The sequence below is a fragment of the Dermacentor silvarum genome, chromosome 1 (genome assembly GCF_013339745.2).
Source record: "Dermacentor silvarum isolate Dsil-2018 chromosome 1, BIME_Dsil_1.4, whole genome shotgun sequence".
Classification (NCBI taxonomy): Eukaryota; Metazoa; Arthropoda; class Arachnida; order Ixodida; family Ixodidae; genus Dermacentor; species Dermacentor silvarum.
The window spans coordinates 196321080-196335891 of record NC_051154.1 but is presented as its reverse complement, the minus strand read 5'-3'; the positions used below and the strand labels follow the sequence as shown (position 1 = coordinate 196335891).

Genomic DNA, 14812 nt, shown 5'->3' with positions numbered 1-14812 from the left:
GTGCAAATGTGCTGCTTCAGCTGAAGGAATTACTGCCTGTTTCTACATAGTTGGACAGTGACTCACTTGAAGCACGGGCAATTCTGTGCTTGCTACTGGCCGTGGAGTTGGCCCGGCCATGTGCATCAACAAGTGTTAATGTAGGCATGCATTATTGTCATGTGAAAAGTGATCCCATTTCACAAAAGCCCATGCGGCTGGCTACACAGACACTACCCAATGCTAGCATTTCTGCTGGGTCTCAACAGGTTGCAGTATTCAATGTAGAACTATCACGTGAATGTCTTCACCTTTGCAGCACAGGTGTGTCATAATTTCACCTTCATTTCAAGCACCATGATTGTTGAAGTGCATTCCGTATAAGTTGTAACTGCAGCAAGACGAATGCAGCATTCGCACTGCACGTCTTAGAGTGACAATCCTGGAATAATAAACTTTAACACTTCTTCCTGCATTAGGATGATTCCAGGTGCTTGCAGAGAATCCTCAGACAAATGCACATCAGATCGATGCAATTTGAGCTAGGCAGTCAACAAAACTTTAGTGATGACATGATCTTGTACTATGGAGGAGGTGGCATAACTCTAGCAGGTGACAGTCACAAAGGGCGCCGCCATGGCCATGAGTGTCATTGGCTAACATTTCCAGGGCTAGAGCTAGTACGCACGCATACAAAACCAAGAAAGTTGATGGGAGTGCAGCCACTGCGGTAGCTAAATGGTAGAGCATCGCATACATAATGCGGAAGATGTGAGTTTGGCTTCCCACCTGGTGGCAAGTTGTTTTTTCATCCACTTTCGTTTTTCTTGCCCTTATTATTTATACATTTCAATTAAAAATGAACAGTGAATTTCTCTATGCTTACCTTGGGCTTCATTGTTGGTTGCCTTCACGTGGCTGTAATTGAAAAAATGAAGATCCTCAGTTCTCTTTATTCTTCTCGCTCGTGAAATCATTGTCACATGTCCAACATGGTTATTCACTGTGTTCAAAAAGTGTTGCAGGACCCATTTAAAGGACTTATTTGAGGAAAATCAGTACCAAATTATCTCATGCTTACTAGCTCTGAGCTGTGTGCTCTCAGCTGCTTTTAATAAATAGCACTTTGTAGTAATAGTCTTCACCTACTTATTATAATCTTGCACATCAGAAACATTTTAAGAGCAAGTGTCTGAGCATTGCCTGTTTCGAGTCTCACTGAACAAGTAATGCCTGGGTGGGCAGTTCGAGCAGGAACGTCGGCGACGGCGACTATCGGAGGAGGTGCGAAAGCTACAGCACCAGCTATCAGAGGAAAGCCTTGCTTCCATGCCTGACTACCGAAGCCACGTTCTGGCTCTGGAGAAGCTAGGCTATGTGGAGCCGAGTGGTACACTCACACTCAAGGGCCGTGTGGCACGTGCTCTCTCCAGCCATGAAGTAATGCTCACAGAGCTGCTGCTCCAGGAGTCACTGCTTACCCTGGGTGCACCTGAAGTGGCTGGCCTGTTCTCCTGCTTTGTCTATGAGCAGCGCTCCAATGCCGAGGTCGTCATTCCACTCTCTATGAAGCCAGTGAGTATGTGGTGACCAGGCTAAGCATGCTTAGTAGTCAAGTGCATGGTTTCATCTACATGCAAATGCTCCATTATGCCTGACCTAGACTGAGTAATATTTTATTGCGATAGCAATTATATGGACACTTCAACGGGATTTCTGCCGTCGTCGTCGCCGTCAGGTTCCGTATAGATTCCAAGGGCGATAAAATCGTTGCGGCGCGCCGTATGCATGAGTAAAAGCGCGCGGGGGACGCGCGCTATCACGGAGAGCCAACGCACGGCGGAAAGCAAACGCGATTGTCGCCCAAAAGGCCGTGGGGGTATGGGGGGGAGGGAGGCGGGGCAACACTGTGCTACGGCACCAAATGCTTATCTTGCAACCCAGCGCAAGGAGAACTGGCAACGCAATCTCCCACGCGAAAGCAAAAAAAAAAGCGGGGAGGCAGTGCGGGAGGGACGGGGGGAGCAGCTTCTACTCTGCCAACAAATACGCTTGCACTGGCTGTGGTGGCCGTCGCCCGCACCGTCTCTTTATCTCCACCACGGCCGGGCTCGACTGGCGCGCACCAGTCGAGCGCGGCCGTGTCTCCACGCGGCTCTGACCTTTATGCGCTGTCCATTCGCCGCTCAGTTTCCGTTGAAGCGATAGACCGCACGATTCTTCGCCCGCTGCAGCGGCCGCGCCAGCGTTTTGACAGTCGTTGTCTGCGGTCATTCAGTGTGATCTATTCATGTTTGCTTGTGCGCGATGACACCACGCTTGTCAATTCAGTTAGAAAGCGAATGTGTCCAAGTTTATGTGGCCAATAAAACTACTCTACTATCCCTACTCCGAATAGCTCTCTACCAATTTGCTATCGCAATTGATGCTTCGCCTTTCGGGCGAAACTGCGTTATTTTTTCATTAGAGCTATATGCAAACACTCCTAGGTGATAAATGGCAGCTCAGTACCTTGAAACGTATTTATAATTATTGGATTCTGTGAATATTTACCTTTGAGGCAGAAACTTAAATGATACAAAGAAACCTGAAAAGAAACTTAGGACCGTGCGATAAGCACTGGAAAGGAACATTCACGGATAAACATCAAGGGGATTGAAAGGTGGTTGTATGAGTCAAGTGAGAGTTAGTGATATTGCAGCTGAGATTAAGAGGGCGAGGTGTCTAGTTGGGAATGTCAGGTAATGTAGAACAGATAACCAACAGTCTTCTAGAGTAGCAGAATGATTGCCAAGGGAACAGAAAGGCAGCTGACCATGCCTGAGAATTAGATGGAGTAAGGAGGCTAGGAAATTGGTAGAAATGGTGTGGTTTTATATAACAGAAGATAGATCTAAGAGGCCTTTCTCTCTGTGAACTATTATTATTATTATTATTATTATTATTATTATTATTATTATTATTATTATTATTATTATTATTATTCAAATAGTTACATTCCAGAATTGAATCGAATATGAATATTAAAGAAAAATGACCTTTTAATATCAAATGCATATTTTCTTCATCCTAAACAAAGTGAAGTATGTGAAATATAAAGGCTCAGTGAATCCCTTTTAGTATATAAAAAAAGAGAGAAGAAGAAGAAAAAGAAAGAAAGAGGCATTTTACATTATATCATACCTGTAAGGACGTGCACAACTGCACGTCTGATCAACTGATGAGCTTGTAAATGAGAAACAGCTGAAAGGTGATCATACTGGTGCACCGTGACAATGACAATAATTGAAACAAATGCACATCACAACACCAGTTCCATGTAAATTGTCGCATTCGTTGAATGCGCCAAGTGTAATACACTGCACTGCACATCATTTTAAGATGTAGATGTAGAGCCTTTGTGCTAGGGACGTATACTCACTCTGGGGGAATGGCCAAGAACCAGGTAGTTCAAAATAAAATTTGAGAGATGTTAATATGGTGAGACTGGCTAAATAACAAATTACTTCACCTAAATCAAGACAGCAAAGCTGTAGGCTGCCTAAAGGCTCCTTATTGAATGACTTGAAATTATTGAACAGCTCCATGCGCTCGCTTAAGAACCGATGCCTCTTCCCAACTACCACTGCTCTCCAGCAGCAGAATAATTCAGAACTACCACTTGCCTAGATCTTTCATCCTGTAGACTTCAATAAGTATTGTCATCCCTCATATTTGAACAAGAATGAATACTGTATTTACTCACATAATGAATGCACTTTTTTTCCCGAAAAATATGTGCAACGTTGGGGGGTGGGTTCATTATGCGGGGTAAAATTTTCAGTGATGGTTTTTCCGCGGCCACTTTGTCGCATTTTCGCCCAACAGGCGAATCATCGATTGCGATAACGAATACGTTGACAGCTACACGAAGTAAGCATAATAGCTTTATCGGCCATATAAACTTGCAAACATTTGCTAACTCCGTAAATTAACAAGCATGGTGTCAGCGCGCACAGGCAAACATGAACACATCACACTCGATGACTGCAGACACTTGCTGTCAAAATGTTGGCGTGAGGAAGCGCAGCAGCAACAGCGAGCGAAGTGACCTTCGTGCTGTGTATAGTTTCAACACAAGCTGAGCAGCGAGAACGGAGCATGCACAAAGGTATAAGCCGCCATCGCACCTAGACTCGGCTCCCGATGCAGATCGCTTTCAAAATAGAATGCGCGCTGCCGCTCAATGCGCAGTTCCTGCACTGCCCCCCTCCCACCCCCCCGGCGCCATGCATGCGACGGAATATGGCATGCTTCCTATCTGCTTTTGTCCCTCGAACATGGGAGATTGAGGAGCGATCTCCCATGTGCTCCTAGAGTGTCCATATAATTGCTATCGCAATTAAAGTAGAAGACACACAGTACGATTTGGCATCTGATGTGGCGTCCGATACAATCGTACCCACTGTACGCCATATCAAACGCCAAATCATACCATGTCTCTCCTACATCACGGCAGCAAGTTCAGGGTGCGTTCATTATGCGAGGAAATGAAAAAACACACTTCTTGATTGGAAAAGTGGGGGGTGCGTTCATCAGGCGAGTAAATACGGTACTTGACAATTCTGAAGAGTGAAGTTTTGAATTGAATATTCACACATCCCTAATTGTTATTGTTGTTATTACACATGTTAAAATGCTATGTTAAGTGCTATGAAGATAAGAAAATGGAGACGCTTGTTGGCTGCAAGTTTTGCCGCATATGAATAATAATGCAGTGTGCTTACATGAACGGCTGTCCATCCATGCACCTGTTATAGAGCACTAGCATTTTATTTTGCATTGCTGAAAAAATTCTCATCGTTCATATTGCCTACTGACATTTTGATCTTGGTAGTGTTTCCTTTGCTTTGCTGAGCATGCACTATGTTGTTGCCTTGTTTCAGGCAGTGGAAAAATTTGTGGAGGTGGCTCACAAGATTGGTCGTGTACAGCGGGAGAGTGGCTTTGATGAACCTGCTGAGCAATTTGTAGAGCAGTTCAGCTTTGGTCTCTGCAATGTGGTTTACCACTGGGCTAGAGGCATGGTGGGTATTTGTAGACTTCCTCTGAAAGTGTGATCTATGAGTTGTTTTTCTTGGAATTTGGCTTTCCTAGACAATTGTTGTATTAGTGCTGTGTGTGGCACATTTCAATGTTGGCTATGAGAAATGTTCCTCCCTTAGGGCTTGCTACTTAGGTGCATGAACTACATGGCAACATCTTTGCTAATGTTCTAGCTATTAAGATCATGAAAATGCAAGTCAATGTTTCACTTTCAGATAGAAGTCTGAGCATTGGCAGTATAAGCATGATTAATACCAACTTATTTTAGTTCACAAATAGCTAAAGAAGCAGAAACTTTGCTGTTCTGCAAGACATAATAGAATATGGGCTCTAAAAATGCTCCACTACATGAGCTTTTCAAAGTACACTACAGGACATCATGTAATTGTTGAGCTACATGCATAGCAAGGAATGTAAAACATGTGGCAGCAATTCGCTTTGCAACCTAACTGCATAGATATTAATACATTCCATAACTTTTGCTGTTTCAATCTACATGTGGTCATGAATTTCCAAGCAGCTTACCCTATTGCAGTGTCGTAACCAAGCAATTTTTTCTTGTTGCCGAGAAATATCATGTCTCAAAAAGATATCCTCAGAAAGATGAGGTCTGCCCCCCTCTTTGTGCTGTAGATATGGGTAGAGGGATTACTGTGCTTTCTGTGTAGGGTCAGTAGGTCACAACAGAAAAGGCTTAGGGGGAGGATCTGAGTTAGGCTAAAGTCCCTCAATGAACAAAAGTAAACCTGCCGTGGTTGCTTAGTAGGTTTGTCGTTGCACTGCTAAGCACGAGGTCGCGGGATCAAATCCCGGCCGCTGTGGCCTCATTTTGAAGGGGACGAAATGCAATGACGCCCATATTCTGTGCATTGGGTGCATGTTTAGGAATCCCAGGTGATAAAAATTAATCCTGAGTCCCCCAACACGGTGTGCTTCATAATCAGATTGTTCTTATGGCATGTAAAACCCCAGAATTAAATTAACAAAAGTAGCGCCACCCTTTGAACTTCACCGCCCCCTCGCTGGCTCTCTGCCGTTCTCCCTTCCTTACGCGTGGAGCTGTGCACCTCCTTCTTTCTACTGGACTTGCGCCATCACGTGACACCATGGGCTTTCGATTTCTTTGCTTTTTGCGTGGAAGTAAAGCACAGACTTTATATAAAGGCTCTTCGGTGCCATTTTTGTTGCAGCTGCGTGCATATGCTTCCGTGCATGCTGTGTGCAGTTCCTCTGCCGTGAACGCGTCGCTCGAAATGGCGCGCTTTCTGAGGGCTCCTGCTGTTTGTGTTGAGCTGCTGTGCACATGCTTGCAAGAAATGCTTTAATACAAGCTATTTGTTTTGCACTTCAATTAAGGAAGTGTGTAGTGAAAATAATTCGGGTGCGTCGGAGTGACTGCATAAACTTCAACGGACTGCCATACCTCTGTACTGTGAGGTAAATAGAGTGGTAAATAGAGTGGAATGGAATCAGAGTGGATGCTACAACCTTTTTCACTGCATGCGCTTCCTACCACTTCTAAGTCGTTGGTACATTTTTTTTATATGCTCTGTTGGTGTATTTTGCTTGTTTTTGAGCAAAATTATGCGCTGCAGTTTGACAGGCAATAATTTCATTATATTGGTAATTTCACATTTGCTTTATACACGGTTGTGGCTAAGCTGTGAATAGTAATGAAGCATATTCAGTTGAAATATTCCGTTACAGGGACTTTATTTATTTATTCATTTATTTATACTGCAGCCCTATTATAGGGCTATAGCAGTACTAGTGGTCAAAATTTGTAAATAAGCATAAACCAAGTAAGCACTATCAAATAATTGAAGAAGTTAATTTACGCAAGTGAACACAATCAAAGAAAATGAATGCAGGTAAAATGAATTACATATTCTAAATGTACTCTCCTATGCTAACTAAAAACTCATTTTATGACAAGAACTAACAGTACCAGACAATGAATTGAAATTGAACAAAGAAAAATGAAGCGTCAGCTATATTGTAGTTTTCTATACAGGCAGTTTGAGAATAAATTCACACTTTTACAAAGAGTACCTTTGTAAAACAAAAGAATCTCGTCCATTCGGCCAAACTGGTAATGCATACAGCATTGCTGGTACAAAGCTCTTTTTATTCATGCTCAAAATGACTCACAGCGAAACAGCATGACGATCGTTATGAGGAATGATGTATAAGTGAGCCCAGTCGAGTGTGATGCAAGAGAGCTGCGACAACCACGGCATTTCGTTGGAAATGACCATGGCACACACATACTGCTATAAAAAATGAGTGATAACAAACTAAACGCACTTCTGCTTTCGCATACCGGCTTTTTCTACCATCCTATTACCTGAAGTAAAACAGAAAGCTGTGGCGCCATGCACAAACCTTCCTCAGAGCTTTGGTGCGCCCAGCTTGTTCTAATGTGTTCTGTTTTGACGCTTACATCAAAGCGGTCACACATTATCTTAGTTTTGTCAATGGCGGAGTGTCACAGACCCCGCGAACGAGGCAAAGACGCCGGACCAAATTCCAAAGCCGACTTATCAGCTTCCGAAAATAATCCCACAAAAGCAAGGACAATTAAGAATGGGCCCTCTGGTGCGCCAGCGAACGCCGGTTGCTGTCCAAAGACCGAGTCAGAGCCCAGAGTTGTCAAAACACAACAAATATATTCTTCACACAAGGCAGTTACACACACACGTACACACTTAGGCTAGACACAACACAATACAATTCAGATGGGTATTAACAAACTCAAGAAAATAATTCGCGACAAGCACTAAGAGTCCAACACGTAAAGTACAAAATGAATAGGAACACTAAAAATGTCCAATCGTATTCACCTGTGTTGGTATTGTCAGACGATCTCGGCGTAATTCGGGGCAAATCTCGAAGAAGGAACTTCTTCCGGAAATGCAGACGCTCGATGAACTCGTCGACTAGCTTGCCGGGGAATACCCTTCTTCCGCAGACGCTCGGTCTTCACGTTACATCACTTCACCGGTGCGGACTGAACTCTTTCTGACGATTCTCGATATCGATCAGATAAACTAATCTGGCTTCACCTGTGAGCTCGTCGTCATTGACCAAGTCTCTTCGCACAATCACTGTGCTGCTGCCGGTATCTCGTAACACCGTGACTTGTTTTCCTGCGATTTTTGCGGCAAGTACAGGCATTCCTTTAACGAGAAATTCTGGGCCTGGTGTCATCACAGCGTTAACTACCGGAATTCTTTTCCTGTTTCGTAGTTCTACAAAGCCGCCGTTTATGTCTTCTTGGTGTTTTGGCGGGGCATACACACAGGGTGCCTGGGGAGCTTCTTTCCCTCCGTTGCGACATGTATCGGCTTTGTGCCCAGTTCGCCCACATTTAAAACATTTGACATCATTCGGGCGCGTAAAATTGCTCCGACAATTACTAGCATGGTGGCCCAGTTCGTTACAAAGATAACACCTCGGAACAGGCTACTGAGGGTTTCTCTTTTCATCGGATGTCGGTTTCTTTGCGTCCCCTGGCTCCTCTTTTTTGATCTTGGAGAGATTGGTGCCTCCCTGTGCTACCAAAAATTGGTCTGCCAATTCCAACATAACTTGAAGCGATTCAGCTTTCCTTTCTTTCTGATAGAGTGACAGGCTCGGGTGGCAACTCATGAGGAATTGCTCCTTGATCAGAAGCTCTCTAAGTGCACCGTACTCCTGTGCAGTCTCTGAAAGTTCGGTCCACCTATCAAAATAGTGGCTGAGCTGCGCGGCAAATTGCGTGGCAGTCTTGCCATCGGCAGGCTTTCCGGTCCTAAACTTATCTCGGAAGCCTTCTATGGTGAACCTAAATCTCTTTAGTAGAGCGGCTTTCACCCTTCCATAATTAGAGGCATCAGTTGGCGTCAGCCTACCGTACACACTAAGTGCTTCGCCACTCAAAGACGTGCTCAACGCAGTGGCCTATTGATCCTCTGGCCAATTCTGGCTTTTAGCAACTGTCTCAAATCTGTGCAAATAAGCATCCAGACCATCTTTTCTTTCATCAAATGCCACAAGCAGTTTGCTTGGGTTCAGATGGAAGCTAGTTTCTTCCCTTTCAGTGCTTTCGACTGTTGCCTGGGCGGGAGCGTCTGTGCGCTGCTGCAAACGAAGTTGTTCGAGTTCTAACTCATGCTGTCTTTGTCTTTCTCTTTCGGCTATTTCAGCTTTTCTCGCTCCTTCTCCTCTCTTTCTTCTTTTATGTGTCGCTCCTTCACTTCTCTTTCTTTTTTTCGCTCCATCGCCTCTCGTTCTTCTTTTTGCTCCTGCGCCTCTCTTTCTTCTTTGGCTCTTTCGGCCGCTAGCTTCTCTCTTTCTACAGCTTCTTTTTCCTTCTGACTAACCCACTTCCGTAGTTCAGCTCCAGAAAGACCCATCTTCTCACCAAGGGCAACTAATTTCTCGAGATCCATAATGCCCTCCAAAACCTAGCCGCGTGCAAAAAATATCTGCCTAGATGTCAACTATCGAACTTCTCTCTGAACACAAGTTACCAAAATGTGGTGTGTGGGGATGCGCGACTCTCGCGCGTCTCCTGTAATCCGGCTTCACCGCGTGGCTAAGTGCTGGCGGTGGTCGTGGTGGTTGCGGTGCATTACGAGAGATGGCGCGAGTGTCGCGATGCTAATGCCAACGAACGGCGGGGTGACTTGGGAGAAAAAGGTCAAAGGCGCTTCCTCTCTGGCTTGGGATCGGCGACCAACACGCACAAACGCTTCGCGCGTGCGCCGGCCTGCTTCGCAGGACTGTCTCGCGAGGCTAAGAGCAGGAAACCGGTATGGACGAATACGGATTGTTCGAACGCAGTACCGTTCGCGTGACCGTACATGTGAACGACTAGGCGATGGTGTCACAGCATGGGGCGAACATATTCGCTCGCTGTCGGGTCGCGATGAGTCGGACTTCCTTGATTTGTCGCGTGCCCATGTGAATGTTCTATTGGTAGTGGTTTGGCTAGCGTGCATTAGCGTATGAAAGGTGCAATAAATGCCCTTTTGATTGTTTGCACTACTGTGTTGTCGTTCCTTTGTCCCAAGAGCCCGTGTGAGACCCCACAGGTGCAACACTCAAAATCGTTTACAATGGCAATGTAAACGACCCTAGGCTCTTTCTCCCTACTATGGACACACAATTTGCATCAGAAAGGTCCTTGTCGCGGACGCCAGAAGTATTGTCACAGATCCCGTGAACGAGGCGCAAACGCCGGCCCAAATTCCAAAGCCGACGTATCAGCTTCCGAAAATAATCCCACGAAAGCAAGGACAATTAAGAATGGGCCCTCTGGTGCGCCAGGGAACGCCGGTTGCTGTCCAAAGACCGAGTCAGAGCCCAGAGTTGCCAAACACAACAAATATATTCTTCACACAAGGCAGTTACACACACACGTGCACACTTAGGCTAGACACAACACAATACAATTCAGATGGGTATTAACAAACACAAGAAAATAATTAACGACAAGCACTGAGAGTCCGACACGTAAAGTACAAAATGAATAGGAACACTAAGTGTCCAATCGTATTCACCGTGCTGGTCCTGGAGTCAGACGATCTCGGCGTAGCTCGGGGCAAATCTCAAAGAAGGAACTTCTTCCGGAAATGCAGACGCTCGATGAACTCGTCGACTAGCTTGCCGGGGAATCCCCTTCTTCCGCAGACGCTCGGTCTTCACGTTACATCACTTCACCGGTGCGGACTGAACTCTTACTGACGATTCTCGCACGGCAGTTATATAGCTTCCACAGGCGTTCTCGAACTTTCCTATCGGAGTCGTGATCTCGTAGCATGGCCAAAGCCTGGAAGCTTCTATTCTTTTCTCGCACCTTCGACCACCGCCGTCGTAGCGTCGTCGAGGGGGGGGGTGATGACTCATGCTGTTAAAGCACGTTCACGCTGTAGTTATTTCTCTCGACTCGCCGGGTGGGAAGGTGTCTCGGCGCGCGTGTGTGCTCTCTCTCTTCTCTGGTTACCGTCGCTTCGTCGATGCTCTTCTAGACGTCTAGGCGCCGTTGTTCACATTGCTGTTTGAGGCGTATGCACTCTCCCCCTCTCTTGAAGTTGCTGCGGGGCTGGCATGTTCTTTCGCTGGCTTGCATGACATGCGGCGCGCGCTTGGATTACGCGCTCTTTTGTGACACGAAGAGTTTGCTGGGACATGGAAAAGTAAATTAACACAAACACTTGTAATAAACAAAGTATAACGTTCATGTATACACGGCACACCAGAGGAAGCGTGACTAGAAGCACAGGTTTATCAGGACAGCCATGCTTGCGGGGTGCTTTTCTATACACACCAAGCATTTGAAACTGTGCATGACTGTAACCAAATAAAAGAAAAATTAACGCACGTCTGCGGGGAGTCTAGCATGCCGTAGCCCTTTTAAGCACGTATTCCACGCAATGTTTCGGCTTGATAACAAAGGAACACACACTTTTCGATTTCCTAATGTTGAAGTAAGCATTAAAGACTAGATTCCTGAGAAAAATGAGAAATTGTGTTCAAATTGCAAGCACCCGACTCCAAATACCACCCGAAACGTGCAAAAATACCCAAGATTGTCTGCTATGTTGCAACAGTGTTGGCTGAGCCACCGTTAATTTGAAGGCATGGGAGAGTGAAAAATTAGTGTGGAGAGGAGGATGGAGGAGGAGTTCACGCTACCTTTAATTATTGAGGGGCTTTAGGTTAGTTGGGCTTGTTTCCCGTTGCTACCAACGTCTCTGTAGAGTGCTTAGAATTTAAAGGGAAGGTAAAATTAGTTTAGGGGTAAAATTAGTTTAGGTCAGTGCAATATTATTTCATGTATGTTTGCATTACTTGGCAGAAAAGCGCTATTTATTGGCAAACAGAATGCAAGGCCTAACTTTTGTTCTGACATTTATGCCCAAATTGTAGTGCTGATGACGTTGGTTAGATGCCATGACTTTCACAATGTTTTCTCATATTCTCATCATTATTGTGTAGAAAGGTCTCCAAAAGCTCTTAGGCTGAGTCTATGTTTGCTTTTTAGGTGGAAGTATTCTTTTTTGCAGTTACTTTTTTTACTGTTTTCTAAATTGATTATTTCAAAGCTTCTTTCCATATTTAAAATGTGTGAGATAAGGCTGCTTGAAACATGATTTGTATTCTGCCCTTTATTGCAGCACTTTGCACACATCATGGAGCTGACAGAAGTTCAAGAAGGTATTATAGTCAGGTGCATTCAACGTCTGGATGAGCTTCTCAAGGATGTCAAGACTGCTGCAGGTATTGTTGGCAATCCTGAACTTCGCACCAAGATGGAAGAAGCATCGCGCCTGATTCGGCGAGACATTGTTTTTGCGGCCAGCCTCTACTTGCAGTGAGGTAGGCACTAATAATGTTATAACCGAATATGGTGTTGATATTTGTCTCTTTCTTATACTGGGCTCTTTGTAGTGTCATGTTGGAACACATTTCTGACTAGCACTTTTCTCTCCACACCATCCCCTTAACGAATTTTCAAGACATGCCAGCATTGAAAAATAAAGGAACTGCAGTCAGATTTATTACAAGAACTGTTGGTTATTATAAGTGCATTTGCTATCATTTTGTTCATTATCACATATGGCCAAGAGAGACTTAAAGGTGTACTTTTAAAAATCCCCCAAATTTTCAGTTTAAGTAAAAGCTGGGGCCCTTAAGGTATATCACCACCTTCTGAATGCATTACAATGTCGTTTTTTTTTTCTTTCTATTTTTAGCATTTTAAGACATTCAAAATTGTGTTGCTGAAAGAATTACATTTCTACCTTGTTCTATTGAAATGCTATAGACAATTTTCAAACTGCCGACAGGCGCACCTTTTGGGGTCTAAAAAACTTTTTTTTTTAAACAGTTTCAAGGCCATTTTCTTTACAGTTGCTTGTTATAACATTATTATCAATTAATGTTCCTCAGTGAAGCTTTACATGCTCCTCACAATCAGTAAAGAGGCTATTAGTAGGGCGCATTGGATGTACGGAGGAGTCATTTGGGAGGTAGCGGCTGAATACTGCACCAGGGAGGCCAATTTATGTTCTGGTGAGGGAGTGACTTTGTTGGAGCTTGTGGGCCTTCCTAATTTGGTTGCACCTTGACTATTGTAGCCTCACTAGCTCTTGGCGATTTTTTTTTTATGCCGGTGTCAGGTGCCACTCCATGCCTGAAAATGTAGTGGACTGGAGGAGGATTCGGACTTACGACCTTCAGCTTACTAGACTAAAAAAAAAAAAATCGCCTCCAAAATGGCTTTTCCAATTTACCCATGGCCCTCAGTCCCCAGCAGTTGCGGAGCAGAGGGTGCTAAATATCTCTGGGTCCGGACAGACCGCCACTGGAAACTGAACCTGGCAACGTTCAACACGCGCACCCTATCGAGTGAGACTAGCTTAGCAGGGCTATTTGAAGAGTTGTCAGTTATTGCCTGGGATATTATTGGCCTTAGTGAGGTGAGAAGAATTGGCGAGGCTTATACAGTGCTGACTAACGGCCGCGTCCTCTGCTGCAGAGGCCTTCCAGATAGGAGAGAATTCGGAGTAAGATTTCTAGTCCATAAGGACATAGCGGGCAACATTGATGAATTCTACAGCATTAATGAGAGGGTAGCAGTCGTAATAAAGTTAAATAGGAAATATAGAATGAAGGTTGTACAAGCCTACACCCAAACCTCCAGTCACGATGATGAAGAAATAGAACAGTTTTATGAAGATGTTGAACTAGCAATGAGAAAGGTGCAAACTCAGTATACTTTAGTCATGGGCGACTTCAATGCAAAAGTGGGGAAAAAGCAGGTTGGTGAGCAAGCCATTGGCAACTACGGCATCGATTCTAGGAACACTAGAGGAGAGATGTTGGTAGAATTCGCGGAAAGGAATAGGCTCTCAATAATGAATACCTTCATCAGGAAGCGCAGCAAGATGAAGTGAACCTGGAAAAGCCCTAATGGAAAAACAAGGAATGAAATTGATTTCATACTCTCTGCCAATCCCAGCATAGTGCAGGATGTAGAAGTATTAGGTGGGGTAAAGTGCAGTGACCATAGGTTAGGGTCTAGGATTTCTCTCAATTTGAAGAGAGAAAGAATAAAATTAGTCAAGAAGAAACAGGCCAACCTAGACGCAGTAAGGGTAAAAGCAGACCAATTCAGGCTGGTGCTTGCAAACAAATATGCAGCTTTAGAACAGGAAGATAAAGACAACATAGAGGTAATGAATGAAACCGTAACTAGGTTGATCTCAGAAGCAGCAATTGAAGTGGGAGGTAAGGCACCAAGGCAACCAGTAAGCTCTCCCAAGGAGCAAAGGATCTAATAAAGAAACGGCAAAACATGAAAGTGTCAAACTCGAGAGGTCAGATAGAATTCGCTGAACTGTCGAAACTGATCAACAAGAAGAAAGTAAGGTATAACCAAAGTTATAACGTGGAAAAGATTGAGGAAGGAGTAAAATATGGACGCAGCATGAAATCAGTGAGAAGAAAACTAGGTATAGGCAAGGCAAAATATATGCACTGAAAGATAAGCTGGGTAATATCATCAGCAACTTCGATGACGTAGTAAAAGCAGCGGAAGAATTCTATACTGACCTGTACAGTGCCCAGAGCAGCCAGGCTACTTTTATTCGAAGTAGTGATGAACAGGATACAGAGGAACCTTCTATAACTAGCGATGAAGTTAGAAGGGCCTTGAAAGACATGACTAGGGGAAGAGCTGCTGGAGAAGATGGAATAA

General features: G+C 44.5%; 1 protein-coding gene across 4 annotated transcripts in view; it reads left to right on the top strand.

The window, feature by feature from the left end:
• The window catches only part of LOC119436609 (helicase SKI2W-like), a 285769-nt gene that overhangs the window by 112772 nt on the left and 158185 nt on the right, over positions 1–14812 (top strand). For all 4 annotated transcript variants that reach the window (XM_049659019.1, XM_049659011.1, XM_049659021.1 and 1 more), the window contains 3 exons: positions 1225–1554; positions 4905–5045; positions 12228–12429. In XM_049659019.1, the coding sequence (XP_049514976.1) occupies positions 1225–1554; positions 4905–5045; positions 12228–12428 (672 nt within the window). In that variant the 3' untranslated portion in view covers position 12429. The remainder of the gene's footprint in view (positions 1–1224; positions 1555–4904; positions 5046–12227; positions 12430–14812) is intronic.